Source organism: Phyllostomus discolor, chromosome 4, assembly GCF_004126475.2.
Source record: "Phyllostomus discolor isolate MPI-MPIP mPhyDis1 chromosome 4, mPhyDis1.pri.v3, whole genome shotgun sequence".
Lineage (NCBI taxonomy): Eukaryota > Metazoa > Chordata > Mammalia > Chiroptera > Phyllostomidae > Phyllostomus > Phyllostomus discolor.
The window spans coordinates 87,781,499-87,798,519 of NC_040906.2; the positions used below are offsets into that span (position 1 = coordinate 87,781,499).

At 35.7% G+C, this 17,021-nt stretch overlaps 1 protein-coding gene across 46 annotated transcripts in view; it reads left to right on the forward strand.

The window, feature by feature from the left end:
• The window catches only part of CLASP1 (cytoplasmic linker associated protein 1), a 291,646-nt gene that overhangs the window by 199,495 nt on the left and 75,130 nt on the right, over nucleotides 1-17,021 (forward strand). For 14 of the 46 annotated variants that reach the window (XM_036023554.1, XM_036023563.1, XM_036023565.1 and 11 more), the window contains 5 exons: nucleotides 4,675-4,782; nucleotides 9,740-9,802; nucleotides 12,934-13,037; nucleotides 14,851-14,874; nucleotides 16,092-16,336. In XM_036023554.1, coding sequence (XP_035879447.1) covers nucleotides 4,675-4,782; nucleotides 9,740-9,802; nucleotides 12,934-13,037; nucleotides 14,851-14,874; nucleotides 16,092-16,336 — 544 coding nt within the window. The remainder of the gene's footprint in view (nucleotides 1-4,674; nucleotides 4,783-9,739; nucleotides 9,803-12,933; nucleotides 13,038-14,850; nucleotides 14,875-16,091; nucleotides 16,337-17,021) is intronic. The other 32 variants (XM_028533500.2, XM_028533505.2, XM_036023572.1 and 29 more) reach the window with 5 other exon arrangements.

Here is a 17,021-nt window from a genome sequence, read left to right on the forward strand (position 1 = left end):
TTTCCTACTTGGAAGGGCTCCCTAGAATAGATTCTGTTTTGATGAAGTATAAAGTAGGATTAGGCAGGGTGGACCAGTGAGGAGAATATTGCTGCAGGGCAGAGAGAAGCATGTGCACAAGCAGTCAGCTAAGAGGGAGCATAGTGCATTCTGGGTACCACAAGTAATTCATTTGGCTACAGTAAAGGGAGTTTATTGGGTTTGGATGGGAGATGAAGGCAGAGGAGTTGGTAGGATCCAGCTCATGAAAGTGCTTGAAGGCTGCCCAAACCGTGAGAAGGCACAGGCAAAATATAAGAAGTAGAATGCATGGGACTTGGTTTGACTAACATTTCCAAAGCAAGTGAGAAATGTAACCAGGCAGTAGTTTTATTAATTCTAAATAATGACAACTTTTTGCTGGCATTATGTAGCCTGTCCCTGAACTGACAAGTTACTTAGATCCAGTAATAAGTCATATGGATGCAACCAGAGAAAATAGTGATAGCTAGAATATCTAAATTTCAGATTTGATACTGTAACATTATGAGTGTTTAGATCTGGGTATGTTTTGAAAACAGATTTTATTTCAGATCTGGGTGTGCAGTTTACACAGGCCTTTTTCCATAGTTAATTAAGTTCATAGAATGTCTCTTGGCAACCTAGATTTGGTTTCATACTTTTAAATTTTGAAGGAGGGGAATTTTACTTTTTATATTAATTAAAGATGCCATTTTTACCTTCAAATTGGAAAATAAATCAACTGTAGTTATCTAACATAATTCTAGCACCTGATATTCCATGGTTCTAACTATGAAGTTTGTGTTATGGATAGTTGAAAATACCACATTTAATAAACTTTTAAGAGAGGTACTATGAAATAGCATCATCCATCAGTAAGAACTAAATAAGAGTCTGTTCCCTTCCAAAGAGTTCTTAATTTGAAACACTGTTTTGAAGGAAGTTATTTCCTTGATGCTGATTATGGGGATTAGTTAGTTATATGTCAAGTTTTGAGGTAATACGCATAATTCTGATTAAGGAATTTATCTTATTTAAATTTCTGCACATTGTGAGAATGTGCACACACACATAGATATAAAGATATATTTATGATTAAAGTATGTCTTCCCACTTCTGCCTGTGTTAATCTTAAAGATTCCATTTTATAGAGTATCAGATACTAGCATTTTTAAGTAATAGATTGTATGCTCATATTACTGTGATCATTTAGTATATACTGGGTATATGCCTGTTATATCTAAATATTTGGTTCATTGCATAACAACTTTGAATATAAATATTCAAAAACAGAGGGATCATCTTGTAAGAATATTTTATATAATTCCCCAACTAATTAATAGTTTTAGTTATGGCTAAACTAGGCTTAGAATTTGCACTGAGAATTAATTCCAGTTATCTATAAACTATGTTCGATTCAGTTACAATTTTTTGTTTGAAATAGTATTTCTTAAGTCAGTTTTCTTTCTCATCTGATAAAAATGATGCTAGAGTCTTCTTTATTAGCATTTTACTGTAGCAAAGCAAGATATAATTCATGTAGAATAGAAAAAACAAAATAAAACCCTGCTACTCTATTTTTTCTTGACAATTTCAGTTTCATCAACTAAGTAGAATACACTCTTTGTAAATTATTTTATTTCTGTGTTTATTTTTACAAATAACAAAATCCCATAAATAGCTAATGTTTATAGCAATTATATTTTGGAAGTTTCCTTTTGTTTTTTTCTTTTCCTACTCATCTGTTGAAAAATGATTAAAAAAGGTTTTGATTTTTTGCAACTTATATTTGTGCTTAGAATGTTTTCAGATTCTTTGGCTTAAAATAATTTTAATAATTAAAAATTAATCATCAATTTCAGCAGTTAAATTAGACTACTATGTGGAACTCTAAAATATCATACTACTACCAAACCTAGAGAGATACTTTATGTCTTTAACTTCTGGTACTTTTCATTATTCTTCTCATACTTCTGTGTAAGTTCTGGTGTAGTATTCTTCCTTAAAAGGCAAAAAAGTCAGGTTTACCCTTAAAACACTGTGTCTCTCAAGAAATGAAAACCAATCAAATGGTTTCTGCAGGCATCCCAGCATTTCATGTAAGGACAAGACTCCAGAGCTACCTACAAATACTGCTTTTAGAAACTTCAAAGAGCAAGTGTGCTTTTATCATTTGTTCTTCCTGTGTATGCCTTCTCCTCCATATTCTCACATAGAACATTCACTTTTGGCACCCAATAAAGAGATAAGTTGATTTGGTATATTGTTTTTTTTATTTTGACCACCTAAGTAATGATTTTTTAATATACTTATTTTAAATCCTTCTTGTAGGTTGGTCTCTGGAAGTGAGTGGTATTTTAAGTGTTTTAAATTATCCATCATTTGAAATGTTGATATAACCACTGGATATACTTTAATGAGGTTTGGGGGAACTATATGGGCAGATTTTTACAAGATTGTAAACAATTCTTTTTCTACAGGTTACTACTAGCCTTATGTTACAAGAGCCAGTCAGATCTTTTAGCAAATGAACTTTCTCTGGGTGAAATACTAGGAGGCTAAACCTCATTAAGAATTATGCAGTATTATTTCAGATCATATCTATTTATTCCTTTTCATACTCTTTACTGCCTTCACAAAGCTCCGAGAGAACAGAGATTTCCCATTGCTACAGCATGTATGCTATGAATTCAAGGAAGGGAATGGGAATTGGGTAAAATTTCAAAAGTAATTGGGCAAGAACTAGAAGAAAATGCTCAACTAAGCATACATATATGTTAAAAACTATAAGGACTGTTTTTATTACTTTTGATTATTTGTTTTGGAGAAGGCAATGGAATAGACAAGATTTTTATTTATGCCTTTCTTTAGAGAACTCAGAACTACTTAGCATATGTACCTTATCTCACAATATCTTCTCTCTTATGTGGTGTGACTTTTTCTTCCTAACCTTCTTAAGGGGAGACTGAACCAGAGAGTTAGCATGGCACTGCAGAGGTCATTTCATAAAGTAGATGTGGTATTGATCCTATAAGGATAAGCTATGTTGCTTTGTAGTTTTGTGCAACTTTTCTCATGTATTGGTGGGTTCAGTAGATACTCCCTAGTTTTTTAAGGGTTTAATTTGGCACCTGCTGCTTTTGCTCTCATTATAGAAGCTGTTTAGAATGTTATGAAAAATTGCTGATTAAATAGTCACTGCTACTTTGAGTAGAAACTCAGTGCTCCCATGTCATTATGGCAAAATGAAGGAGAATTTAGGAATTACTGAAGAATTCCAAATGCAGCTCTTGTTTTGACTATTTCTCAGATTGCATTTCTGTGCTTGATCTTTCCTTGTTTGCCAGTGCAAACCTAAACCATTGAACACCACTGACATACCTTTAGGGTCTAACTCAACTCTAGCCCTGAGAAAGACCATAGTCAGAAGTTTGTTGGTTTTTGCTTTTGTATTTTTCTTTATCAGGGGGGTTTCATGATCCTGATTTGTAAGATGTTCTTGTTATGGTTTGGCCATACAATAAATACGCCTTTGCTCTAAAATAATAGGCCATGCTCATTGACTTATTGATGGGAAAACAGCCCTGTCTTTACATCAGTGAATCAAGTTTTTTTTCCCACATTTTTTGAAGAAGGCATTTCTACCCGGTCCAGAATTAATAAATCTTCTCAAGATGGAAATAGGTATTGTCCCCATCACTTGTTATATTTATTGGTGGATACATGCATCAGTATGCCAAGTTGTTTCCCAGTATTTTCCCAGTACTATGTTTCTGTTTTCTCAAATTAAATTGAAAAACACAGTCTTTTCCTCAGCTTTTACAGCCAAGTTCTGTTAGAGCTTAGGCTATTAATATGACCATGTTTTCAGTGTTTTGTAATGTAAGTATAATAGAATTACCCATAGATAATCATAATTGGCTGTTTTCAGGTCAGTGGGGGGATTATCAGTGCACATACCATTGGACTGGTGCAAGGCAGATGAGTGAAAGTGCTTGAGTAGGGACCACAGGCAGATTTTTGGATTCCCATAGAAAAAGCAGGAATTAATGTTGTCCCAACTCTTTATATCTGTTGGTTTAGATAATGAATATTGTTGAAGCATCTATATACACTTACTCAAAGTGTGCAGGTTCTCTATCTGTGCCAGTCCTTATGTCTTCTCTTTTTAAAGAGGGCCAGGCTGAGACATGAGCTCTCTTTTAATTAGGTAAGTTCATGAATTTCGGTAACCAAGAACCTTTATTCTGTTTTTTAATCCAAATTAAATTATCTTTTTAAGAACCCACTGCACATGAAAATGGCTTTTGTCTTTTATCTTCTTGTGGAGAAGTTTGCTAAAGCCATAAAAAGTGATCATTTCTGAAAGGCTTTTGAGCTTTTATTTTCTGATGCCAGTTTGCTCTTTGGAAGCTTTCTTTTCATTTCTTATATTTTTGTGTTATTTCTCCTTCATACCACAATTCACAGCTTTCTGAGGCATTGAGCATAGCTGAGTTTTTATCCAGACCTTCTCCTGTTGACACGTCAGTCAGTGAGACCGTAGCAGGAATAGGTGCTCAGTCGTGGACAGTGTCATGATTACGTTAATGGAATGTGACTGACATTTTGTAAGTTTTTCTGTCTTCATTAAACTTGTTCACCTTCTCTGAAACCCCTCATGCTACACACTAGCACGGAGCAGCCGTATCCCTCGACCCAGCATGAGTCAGGGGTGCAGCCGCGATACCAGCCGTGAGAGCAGCCGAGATACAAGCCCTGCTCGGGGCTTCCCTCCACTGGGTGAGTACACGTAGGCACTGGCTCTCGGAGCAGAGTCCTTTCCCTGCTCCAAGTGCTTGTCCCAGACACTGCTAGGTGGAATGACCTGCTTTCCCTCCTCTATTGTCATTGTGATCCTTTCTTCTTTTTTTCCTCTTCATTAGTTACCCGTTGCTGTTCCCCTCTGCATGCTTGAATTTTGGCTATTTCCAGTTTTTATATATCAGAGGAAAAAAGCATCACTTCACTCTGTGCTATTGTCATTTACTCTCACTTGCTGCCAGGCAAGCCCATCTGTGTGGTAAATTCTTACATAAGGTCAAGCTCAGCCCAAGTTAATTGGTGCTTAATGGTAGAGCTAACACAGAATTTATCCTTACTCATTGAATTTCTACAATTTCTGTTTAATTTTACCAGAGGTTAGGCCATATGTGATTCAGTTCAACAAAGAAAGAAAAGTAAAATCATGATAATTATGTAGGCCATTAAATGTGCTTAGTTTTAGGGTGATGATATTAGTTTAAAAAGCAGCTTGAATAATTAGCTATGCTTATGTTAACTGAGTCATTTCAAAGCTTTCTTTAAAGCAATCTAAAAATAGCTCTTTCATAAATTGCTTAGGTATATAATACCATACAAAACTTCATGATGCTTATTGTTAATCAGATATTTTCATTCATCCTGATCTCAACAGGCTATTTAATGTGTGTGACCTCATACCATCCCAGGACAAAAAAATCACAATATTTGGTTGCCATAAGGTGGTGTAAGTACTCTACCTCAGATCACCAGTCAGGTGCCAATTGGGACTGCTCATTCCCTGCCACTCCTTCAGCTTTTCTTATATCCAGAATTTGTATTTTAACAGTTTCTAGGATTTAGGGAAACAAGACAAAAAGAGAAACATGTGTCCATTATAGAATTATTCTATTTACCTTTTTCATTTAGCTTTAATAGTTCAGCCTTTCTCTAATACAAACTACTTTTTTACATAGTGCAAACTATTAATCCCCAAAGACATATGTCGACACATAGTTATACATAAAAGAAGTATTTTGTGCCCTGGCTGGTGTAGCTCAGTGGATTGGGTGCTGGCCTGCCAATCAAACAGTCTCCAGTTTGATTCTGTCAGGGCACATGCCTGGATTTAGGCCCAGATCCCCAGTAGGGGGCGTGCAAGAGGCAACCATACATTGATGTTTCTTTCCTTTTCTTTCTCCCTCCCTCCCTCCCTCTCTAAAAATAAATTAATTAATATTTTAAAAAATATTTTGTATCTTCAGTAATTGTCATAGGTCTTTGGCAGATAAAATTCTGTGTAACTGTATATTTTCCTCTTGATAAGTAAGCATAGCAGGTAAAAATCATTTTACAATAATTAGGCCTAGTCCTGAAGTTGTATGGAACTGTAGAAGGCAGCAGTCTGTAATTTGCACTTTGGTCATATAACTGGTCTTTCAAGTAGAAAAATGTCTAAACCATAAGGTCTTAGTAGTTGTTTCTATTGCCTTCTGATGTCATTTACTTCTTCCCAGTATCCTTTTTTCCAATCAGTATCAGTAATCAAAGTCAAGATACACTTCTTTATGACACATTTTCTTTTCTGAAGTTCTGAGGAAGAGCAGATAACAGATGAAAAAGCCCTGCTGGATGACTCACTTGACTTAGTGAGAAGGTGCCTTTGTATGGAATTCTGCCTGATTAGTACAGGAACCTAAGTTGGGCAGTTTACCTGGTACACAGTTTATAGCTCTTTCACAGCAATCTGAAGCATTAGATCAGAATTCTCAACAAACAAGGGTGGCAGTGATGGTTTTGTGTTTTGTTTTGTTTTCCTGAACAAACTGGTGATTTTTCCTTTTAAATTAAGGCTCTATTTCTATGCATACTGCTCACTATTTGACCTTCCAGAAAACCTGTTATGTAAGTGAACAATGAGTCTGTTTATTGGCCACTTTGTCTCTTAGAGGCAATTCAGTCTTTGTTTATACATGTCCTGGGATGTTACTGTCCGTAGAAGCAGCAGCCTTTGTAATTCAGTTTGTGGTTTGTGAACCAGCCAACCTGTGCTGCACTTTTGAGGTCCCATTTGAACCCAGAGGAGTTGAGTGATCTAGTCTTTTACTCACTTTCTTCGGTGAAGTGGTTCTGTTCTGTGTCTTGGTGACAACCCAGAATGCCGAAATGCATAATTGCTTCCACCAAGGCAGAAGATGTGGATGCGGCTAATTCCCCTTCCTAATGAACTTCAGCATCAGCATCTGTGTTTTGTTGTGGTCAGGGCAATAGTAACATCTTTTCCACTGAATTTTGATAACATGCCTTTTTTCTCCCTCCATAAGTTAAATTTATTTGTGGAACTTTTGTTCTCCTTGTATCTGGCACCTGGCATCTGAGCAGTTGGTAGCCGTAATCCCTTGTCCCTCCCGGACAGGTATTATCCCTCTGCCTCATTTGAAAACAGTTTTGATAGTTTAGTGTCTTTCATTTGTTCCTCTGAACAAATGCTTTTTAGGAGGCCTCTCCAGGCCTAGGCAAATAGAAAGTGCTCAGTGAAATTGTGATTTACAAGCTTGGGGTTAGGGCCTGGGAATTCATAGATAAGTCCCAGAAGGTTGTTGTTCCCAGGGGAATGTACTACACCCTTCAAAGAATGTGAAACTTTCTCTTTTTTCCTAATTCACTTGAATAATCATTTCCCACCCCCTTTATAAAGTAGTGAATGTGTGTGTTAGGGCCCCTTTGTATCAGTTCATATGAGCAACCTTCACTTTAAAAAAAGGGGGCAGGGGTGAAAGTAATTATGTTTCAGTGAGTGTATATTGGCTTTAAGTGTTTTTATCACAGCATTGTTTTGGGCCATTTTAGTAGCGTGAATATATATTTTTATGGTTACAGTGACAAGTTTTAAGTGAAATTCAGGGCCCTAGCACTTGTAAATAAGGCTTTGATGTAAATGGGTTCACCTTCAATTTCATTGTTGGGTATTTACTGAGAATGTGACAAAGGACTCATTACATGACAGACAGATGTACTGTAGAATATTTGGTTGAAATAGAACCAAAGGAAACTTTATAATAAACCTTTAAATCATGTATTCCTTAAAAGCTGTTTTTGGTTTAAATCATCTAGCGATACTGATGTGCTTGGATAATAAAATGACTATTTTGTTTCAGTCTTGCAAAATATTTTGTCAACTTCCTTATTTGAGAAAAGTGATTATTTTATAATATCTGTTTTAGAGATTGCTGATTTATTTTTGTGCTCTTGAAGAATTAAGAATTTTTAAATTTTCTTTTCTTTTTGCAGGCAGGTAAAAATCTGGTCTTATTGACCAAGTAGACTTTGCTATTTAATACCACATATACCACAAATATGTGCATTCCATAAAGTGATATATCATAAATAATATAAAATTATATTGAAGAGGTTTTGATATTTTATGACTGTGTGAATGTTAATGTGTTCAGGATACTATAATGTAGCAGCCATGTGTGAAAAATACCAGTGCTTATTATACGTTGTTAAACCTATGCATTTTCTATGGTGCAGTCATCATGTTCTTTTCAGATTAATGAATAAAAGCATATTATCTTCTTGTAGGTAAAGAAAAGCCATATATTATGTGGCACTCTGGTCAATAAACTTATGTTTTGAATCAAGTCTATATTACATAATTATTTCTAAACATTCCCTCCACATGAGGACAGTTTTAGCATATAGTTCCTCAGATTGATGAGTTAGTATTCTTATTATGAGTACTTGCTAATAAAACAATATTTAGTGTTTAAATGTAAGTTGGAATTTACTCTTACCTGTTACTACCACCACCAGCGTCACTACTATGACTGTTGACCACTGTTTATTCTGTGCCTGGCATTATGTTTTTGCTTTATGTATGATCTCGTTTAATTCTCTTAACACCCTAGAGGTAGGTACCATTATTAGCACCATTTTACGAGAGAGAAAACTGAGACACAGAATTACTTTGCTCGAGGTCTTACGGCTTGTGATCAAACCAGAATTTGCCCCCAGTTGTATTGCAGAGCCAGTGTTCATAATCATAGTACTGCAAATGCCTCTCCAAGGTAGGCCATTAAACTGGATACTACATTTTCAATAATTAAAAAGTAAATTCTGCCCTGGCCGGGTGGCTCAGTTGGTTAGAACATTGTCCTGATACACCAACGTTACTGGTTCAATCCCCAGTCAGGGCATATATAAGAATCAACCAGTGAAAGCATAAATAAGTGGAAAACAAAAATCGATGTCTGTCTCTCTGTCTCTCTTCCTCTCTCTCTCCCCCCTCCCTCCCTCCTTCTGTCCCTCCCTCTCTCTCCCCCTCTCACCTTCTTCCTCCCTACCTCTGATATCAATAAATATTTTAAAATTTAAGTAAATTCATTAATTAGGATATTTATGCAACAGAACAACAAATATTTTGACTAAGGAAAGTGGAATTCCAGTTGCTAAGCCCTCTTCTTGCAATGTCATTCTGTTTTTGTACAAAATAACATTATGAACTTCTATGCTTTTGTTTTTGGTGCATGGTTGCATATGCATCACATACTGATGGAGACATCTTGTGGGCTGAGTTAATCCATTTCTACTGCTGTTCTACTCCAGGATTTAGATGGTACTCTGTGGCTCCTGATGTTCTTATGTTGCATATTTTCATAATGGCTGATAGAGGCTTCATGGTGTGAATACCAGCTGGAGTCTGAATTAGTTGATGCATAAGGACCACTTGAAAGAGTAACTTTGTGCCTGTGTGTTTAATAGCTGTGTGAGAGCCAGCAGGCTGCCATGGAATTTGAGGATTGGCACTCGCTATCCATTCATATATAGCACCATTTCTTTTCATGAGGAAACATGGCCTGTTAGTAGCAGTCCCTGAATTTCCTTTGGACTGTGGCATTTTCTGTCTTGGGTACTTCTTTGTTAATCCTATGGGTGTTGCCATTCCTTTTACCTGCAGCCTCTCGACGTCATTCCAGGTCCACTAGTGCTCTCTCCACTGCTGAATCTGTTGGGCAGTCAGGTGAACAAGTGCTAACTGCATGACTTGGCTTCTTCATTATGTTCTAGTTTCATACTCATTTTAACATTCATTTTCATCAGTGTTGGCTAGCACTCGGCATGTATGCATCTCATTTTCTCCCCAACGTGCTTTTATTTTTTTAAGTTGTTGAATGTTTATGATTCTGTTCATAGGCTGTAGATGCCTTATAGCCTGTTTGACATTATTTCTCCAGTGTTTGTAGTTATGTTAATAGCAAAAAAAAACAAGATGGGAAAGCAGCTTACCTTCCTTTTGCTCCCTTCCCCAGGAAAACAACCCAAACTCTAGGTATCAGAAGAACCCTTATAGGGAACAGAGTAAGAATATCATCCAACAGTATCTTTCATCTCCAAAGTCTTTGCTCTAAATAAAGTGGTGATTATTAATGTTAGTTATTAGTGTCAGATTATAATTATTTGGAGGTACTATTTAGTTATCAAATTATATCAAATATAATTTTATATGTATAACAATAAATGGATCGTCGAATATGATTCAGATACTATAGTCAGGCTAGTGGTAGCTTTTGCAGCCTTTGGAACCCAAGCTTTCCATCTCCGCCCTGCTTTGGCAATACTAGAATTTCACTGGTCAGCCATTGGGCCAAAAGTAAGCATACAATGATATATAAGTTTTGCCAGATTTAACTGGCATCATTTTGTTATGCTAACAATCCCTAATGACTACAGTATTGAGTAAAGCACAGTCTATTAAATCACAGGTGAAAACTGTGACCAATTCACTGAGTTAGAGATTTCCTCCATTCTTCCTCTAAATGAAGCCAGCTATGCATTTTTTAAGTATGTGCTCTGATTAGCACATTTCCCTGAAGGTTATGGGCCAGACTAAGGGTACAGTAATATGCATCCATCTCTTGGAAAATGGAGCTTCACAATAGTATCTGAGCTGTGAGAATGTAGAACAGATTTTGCTGTGGTTAAAATAAAAGACATAATTTTGCTTAGACCCAGACAAACATTTCCCCTTAAGACTTGGAATTCAGATTATCTATGATATATATAGAATGATCTGCATGCAATCAGTTTATGAAAAAGCTATATACATCTGGGAAGCACAGAATGATTGCATTGTTTTTAGAGTTTTAATTTTGTATCTGAAAAAATTAGTATTATCCCTAGAGCAAGAGTCGCTGGCATGAGATCTAAATTTTTTTTTTAAATTTTTACAGACTTTTAAGTTCATGCTGGGTAATTTTTAAATGATTTTTAACTGAATTATTTTCATTCTGTTACTCATAAGACCCTTATCTACCCTTTTTTAATGGAAAGAAAAGATGAACAAAGATCATTTATGAAACAATGTGCACAGTCTCAAATTTATACTTTTCATATTTCAACTGATAATTTATATAGACATATAGATACAACTGTTCTGTGGTTTCTCTTTAGTTTATATGGCACATTAAATTGCCTTAAATGGCTAAGATGACATACAATGTGATCAGCAAGTACATTAAAAAAGGGGATAGTATAACATAAAATTTTTATTTCTTTATAAAAATTCATGACTGTATAACTTCCTTTAGCAGTGTTTGCATTATTTTCCTTTCTGTGGCAATGGAAGATGTAATGTTTTGAAACTGACTTTTAAGAAAGCTAAATAACACTTCAGTATTGAAATTCACCAATTTTGTAGGTGATACTTTGTTACACATCTAAAATCTTTTATATATCATTTTATAGGAAAGACTAATTCATGTAAAACAGATACTAGTTTTCCTTTTATTCTAAATGCTTCATTTGGCTAATAACAGACATTTTCCTTGTCCAATGTCTTCCTTGTTAATAAAAAGCATATTTTACCTTAACACTTTTCCAAATGTTTTTATATCTTAGCACTTGAAATAAGAAACTTTTACCAGAGATAGTATGATATACTTGTGAAGTATAATTTACACTGACTTTCTCCTATTATAGTTCAAGTCTCAGTACTTCTTAAGGAAGGCCAGTCAACTGATTTAAAGGGACTTTTAAAAGTTAGTTTTTTCATTGTCCATGATCATTAGCAACCTTAGAATAGTTGTTTGAACTGTGAAGTTTGTTTTAAATCCTTTGGATTCTATTCATTTTTTCTACATGTGTAAAGACTATCACTTAAAAATTCTTGAGGGACTCAGGAAAAATGTATACAATATCATCCGAATTATTAATATTTTGTAGTTAAGATGCTAGCTTTTTGTGGTGATTATTAAAGAATTTTAATAAATTGATTTTTAAATGACCTTTGGTAACACAGGAATTAAGATGAACATATGCCTAAAATTAATTGAACTTAATAATAGTTAATCAGGAGTGACACTAATGAAAATTTGCACAGAAATCAATTTAATACATTTGTTTCAAAATTTAACTTTATTGCATATTGCATTAGAACTCATTTGTTAAACCTCTAAGCTTTCTAATTAGTTTCACCAGACCTTAGGACCAGTTTCCTTTAGGGCAGTGATTTCAAACCTTTTTATCTCATGGCACACATAAATTAATTACTAAAATTGTGCAGCCCACCAAAATATATAATTTTTGCAGATCTGACAAGAAAAAATAGGTATAATTTTGATTCATTCACACCAAATGGCTATTGTCATGTTGGTGGTTTGTTGTTGTTGTTTGTTGTTGTTGTTGTTGTTGTTGTTGCTGTTTTAATTTGACAGTGCTCCTGACTAAATAGTCAGGTATTACACATTTTAAAAAAATTCTTGCAGCACACCAGTGTGCCTCTGGCAGGATACTGGTTGAAAGTCACTGCTCTAGAGGGAGTGCTAAATAGATTAAAAGACTCAACTTCTAGCTCAACTCCTTTCTATAAGTTACACTCTCTCCCATGTCTCAACACTTTTCAAAGGTGAAGTGTCGTTAAAGAATCATTTCAATTGTCAGGATGTTTCATAGCACAATGGTATTAAGTGTGAACAACCTATTCTTTGCCACTGGTAAACACAGGTAGTTAAAACTATAAGTCAAATGTAGTTAAAATTGGCTAGAAATTTTTCAGTGCCTCTGTTTGTAGGTGGGAAGAGATGGGAACCCTTGCAAAGGATCGAGAAAATGTGAATTAAAGTGACATATATTTTGCTTTTGTTTTTTAAATAGACCGGTTTGGGTTTGGCCAGGCAGGAAGAATACCTGGTTCTGTGAATGCCATGCGTGTTTTAAGCACAAGTACAGACCTGGAAGCTGCTGTTGCTGATGCTTTGGTAAGAGTCACAGTGTGTGTAGAGTCTCTTTGAGTTACTCATCCTCATTGTTTTCTGTCTTAACAGAAAATTGCCTCCAAATCAGGTTACTGAGTCATCTTTGATACCCTTTAAAATTGTGTAAATATAGGGTAAATTTATATTTCTGTTTTTTCTTAAACTTTTACCTCTGCACATAAGTGAAAATTGGCCTTACAAAAATTATTAGCATCATGTATTTCTTCAGTACTGCTCAGTATCAAGGAAGTTTTGATGACATTAGGTTTATCTGTTGCCATTGGGTGTCTCTTCTTTTCCTTTTTTTTTCCAGCATCATCTTTTTTCTCATTCTGTTCCTTCTGTTGCTTTATAAGCTTTGATGGCATAACCTAAACAAATCATTAGAATAGATATTAGACTTTGTGGTTTGAAAATCTGCATTTATTCCATTACCTCACTAGTCGTTCCATATGTTTTATTTTTTTATTGAGTTCGTAAGTCATTATTTAAGGAAAGTTTCCCCAAATTTAAGATTAACTCTTTGAGGATATGAAGCACTGGTGGAATGATTTTGCATCATTATAATGTAATATCTAAAAAAACAATATAAAGTGATTAGAGGTCCTTACTTTATTGTTATACCAAAGAATTCGTTGGTTGAATCTGCTTGTGGTCAAATTGCATTTTAAAGATATATTTCAGCTTATAGAGAAGCACAGCCTCTTGCATATTTTGATTTGTCCGCTCATTTAAACTTGGCATTCTTTACAACCACTATCTGGCTGTGCTTGTGCTGTTTGAAGATTTCTTCTCTTCTGAGGAAATAGCCTACTTTCAGACCCCGAAGTTTGAAATTTGGCCATATGTTGTGTGATCAAAATTCACGTCTGTGGCTACAGTGATTCTGACTTTTGCTTTTTCCTGTCTCTCCCTTGTTTGTTCTCGCTCAGTCAGATTTTTTGACAAGCGGCTGTGAGCAAGCAGTTTCTGCTCTCATGATGTGGGGAAGCCCTGTAAGCAAGGGCTGCCTGGACAGCTCTGTTCATTAGCCTTACATGTAGGAGGGCCTTTGTTCTGGCAGATACAGGAGTTAAGGATAATTGCTCTAGCCATGGCTTTAACTTCAGAGTCATAAGCTGGAACAGAATTCTGTGAAGCTCTTTTTCCTTCTAAGTTGCAGGTTTAGATTCTGTCTCTTATTTATTCAGAGACTCCAGGAAGTGGAAGTCAGAGAGGTGGGAAATGATGGATGGGCTAATCCTTAGTTAAATGGGACTTCTGGTTAAGACTGGGGTCAGGGAGAGGAAGTTCTATAAAGAACTGCATGAGGGACTGTGTACGAAGTTCTAGGAGGCACAGTAAGTCTTAAGAGTCTGAGCCTTGGCTTTACTTGACTTGGCTTTTTCTCTGAGCTCTAGCTCCACTTACACTTGTGTTCCCCTTATTATTTTTTGTTTAAATTGTTTGGTTTCTCTGGTTGCAGAAGAGGAAGCGCAAACTAGTACACAATTCTGAGACAGAATGTATCATAGTGAAAAACCACAGAATTAATGGTGATTTTAGAGCTGTCCCTCAGTGGTTATGGGGAGAGTTTGAGCACAGAATTATAGCAAGAACTGGAAGTTCTTATAAGTATAGAAGGGTGAGGAAATGCCATTGTGAAAACATTCTTTGTTATTATTCACTTGATAATGAATCGCTTGCTAACCATGTATTTTTGGTTTGCTACAATATGTTTTGCTATACACTTTTGTTGCAAGAACAATCCCCTCATATGCTTCTGACATAATTCTCTATGCTTTTTCCCCATCCTTCAATATTTCCCTGCCTACAGCTGTTAGGAGACTCCAGGAGCAAGGTACCAGTGCTTTAACTTTTGTTTTATAACTTTATTTTTTCTGTTGCAAGTATTTCTTTAGGAGCTAGTGAAAACAACAAAAACTGTAGTACAATTATAAAAATTGTGGTCTGAATTATGATGTTGTTGAATCTGGTGGAGCTTTTATTAGTGATGGAGTCAGGTACCTCTCATTTGTTTTAGTATTTATTTTGAATATTAAGCTCTGCGCCTTCTCCCAATAGTCTTTCATTTTATTTATTAACCCCATTTGTGTCTATTCTTATGTTGTTATTTCATGACTGGATATATATTCAACATTTTTCTTATTTTAGGAGCCTAGTTTATATATAAGTAAAGTGATCATACTTTGGAGAATGAAAAGGGGGTGCTATTAATAACCATGCTGAGACAGTAGGTATAAGGTAGAACTGTTCTGAGAAATTTGGGATGTAAGTAAAAGCCACATTAATTAGAAAATTATATTTCTACAGCTTCAGCCAATAGCAAGTAGCTATGGCTTAAGCTATATTATTTATGGGTTAAATTTATATTCAGGGTAAGAGAAATTGTAGTCTACAGGAAGCCTATTTGTGTTGTAAAACTCTAAGTCCTTAATAAAAGTGGCTAAGATAATTTAGGAATCCTTATACATAAGATAAATACTCTGCTACTGACATTTTCAGTTTCAGAGTTTCAGAAGTGTGAACATTCAGATAAATTTACCCATAGAACATGCTCAAGATATATTACTTTTGCTTGAGAAGGGTCTGTGGATGTACACACTTGCACTGTGTCAGGTGCTGAGCCAGGTTATTTAATGTGTAATTCCATTTAACCTTCACAATCAGCCTATGTAGGGTGTAACGGTTATCTCAGAGATGGGGAAACAAAGTAGAAAAGTCAGGAAGTTTCCTGAAGTGACACAGCCAGTCAGTGGTGGCAGGATTACAACCCAAGTCTGTCTTACTAAAGTCTACACAGTGTGCTAGAGACCATATTCTTTTCTCTCTGCTACAGGTTGCTCTGCTTGTTACTTATTTGTATCTACTGGAAGTCTGCATTTCTGTTTTTATTCCCTAATCTGTAAACACAGGGCAGATATGCATCTGCGTATTGTATGTGTGTCTTTTTACATTTAACTCTCTGTTTTTGTTGGTTTTGTTTGATATGACTCACGGTCATTTCATCTTCCCATTTCTTCCTCAATCACCCCCATCCCTTGTTGGGTCTGGCAGAAGAAGCCTGTGAGGAGGAGATATGAGCCGTATGGGATGTATTCTGATGATGATGCCAATAGTGATGCCTCAAGTGTTTGCTCTGAGCGCTCATATGGTTCCAGGAATGGTGGCATTCCCCATTATCTACGGCAGACTGAGGATGTAGCAGAAGTTCTCAACCACTGTGCTAGTTCAAACTGGTCAGAAAGGAAAGAAGGGCTTCTAGGCCTGCAGAACTTACTGAAGAGCCAAAGGACACTGAGGTACGGATAAAGACCAAGGTTGTGAGCTAAGTTTGAGACCCATACTACACTTGTGGTGGGGGTTGGGGAAGAGGGGCAGGGTGAGTAGATTCCCTGCTGTTTATGGAGTCCTTACAGAGTTTCAGCGCTTAAGGTGCTAAAATGACTAAGACCTAGTCTTTGCCTTCCGAAGACTTTGAAATAGCTGGCAAATACTCTGTAATCTGTTAGATTTATAACAGCATTTGGTTTTCTTACAGTTCACATTTGTCTAGTGGCTATTATTTGAGAAATCTTGGTATAGGTTGCAATTTAGGTGAAAAATAAAACTCTGGAAACTGTCACTCTTAGTTGATGGGAAAAGAAAATGAAACTCTGCAGGTCGGTACAGCTCATTTCACCTTAGGGTGTGGATAAGATGATAGCAGGCTTAATCTAAAATTTTTACACATATGCTTATATGTAGCTTAAATATGCATGGTTAAGAGATACTAAAATGGAATACTAATAAAAACAGTATTACCCCTAGTATTGATTATTTTTGCATTTTTTCTTTATAGTTCTGTATTTCATATATTTTCTAACACGAACTTGTATTACATACATACCGGAAAGTATGTTTTTATACCATATTTCATCAAATCTAAGGCACCATTGACACACCATTATTTTATATCCCCCTAAGAAGAAATGCTGCTTATTAAAC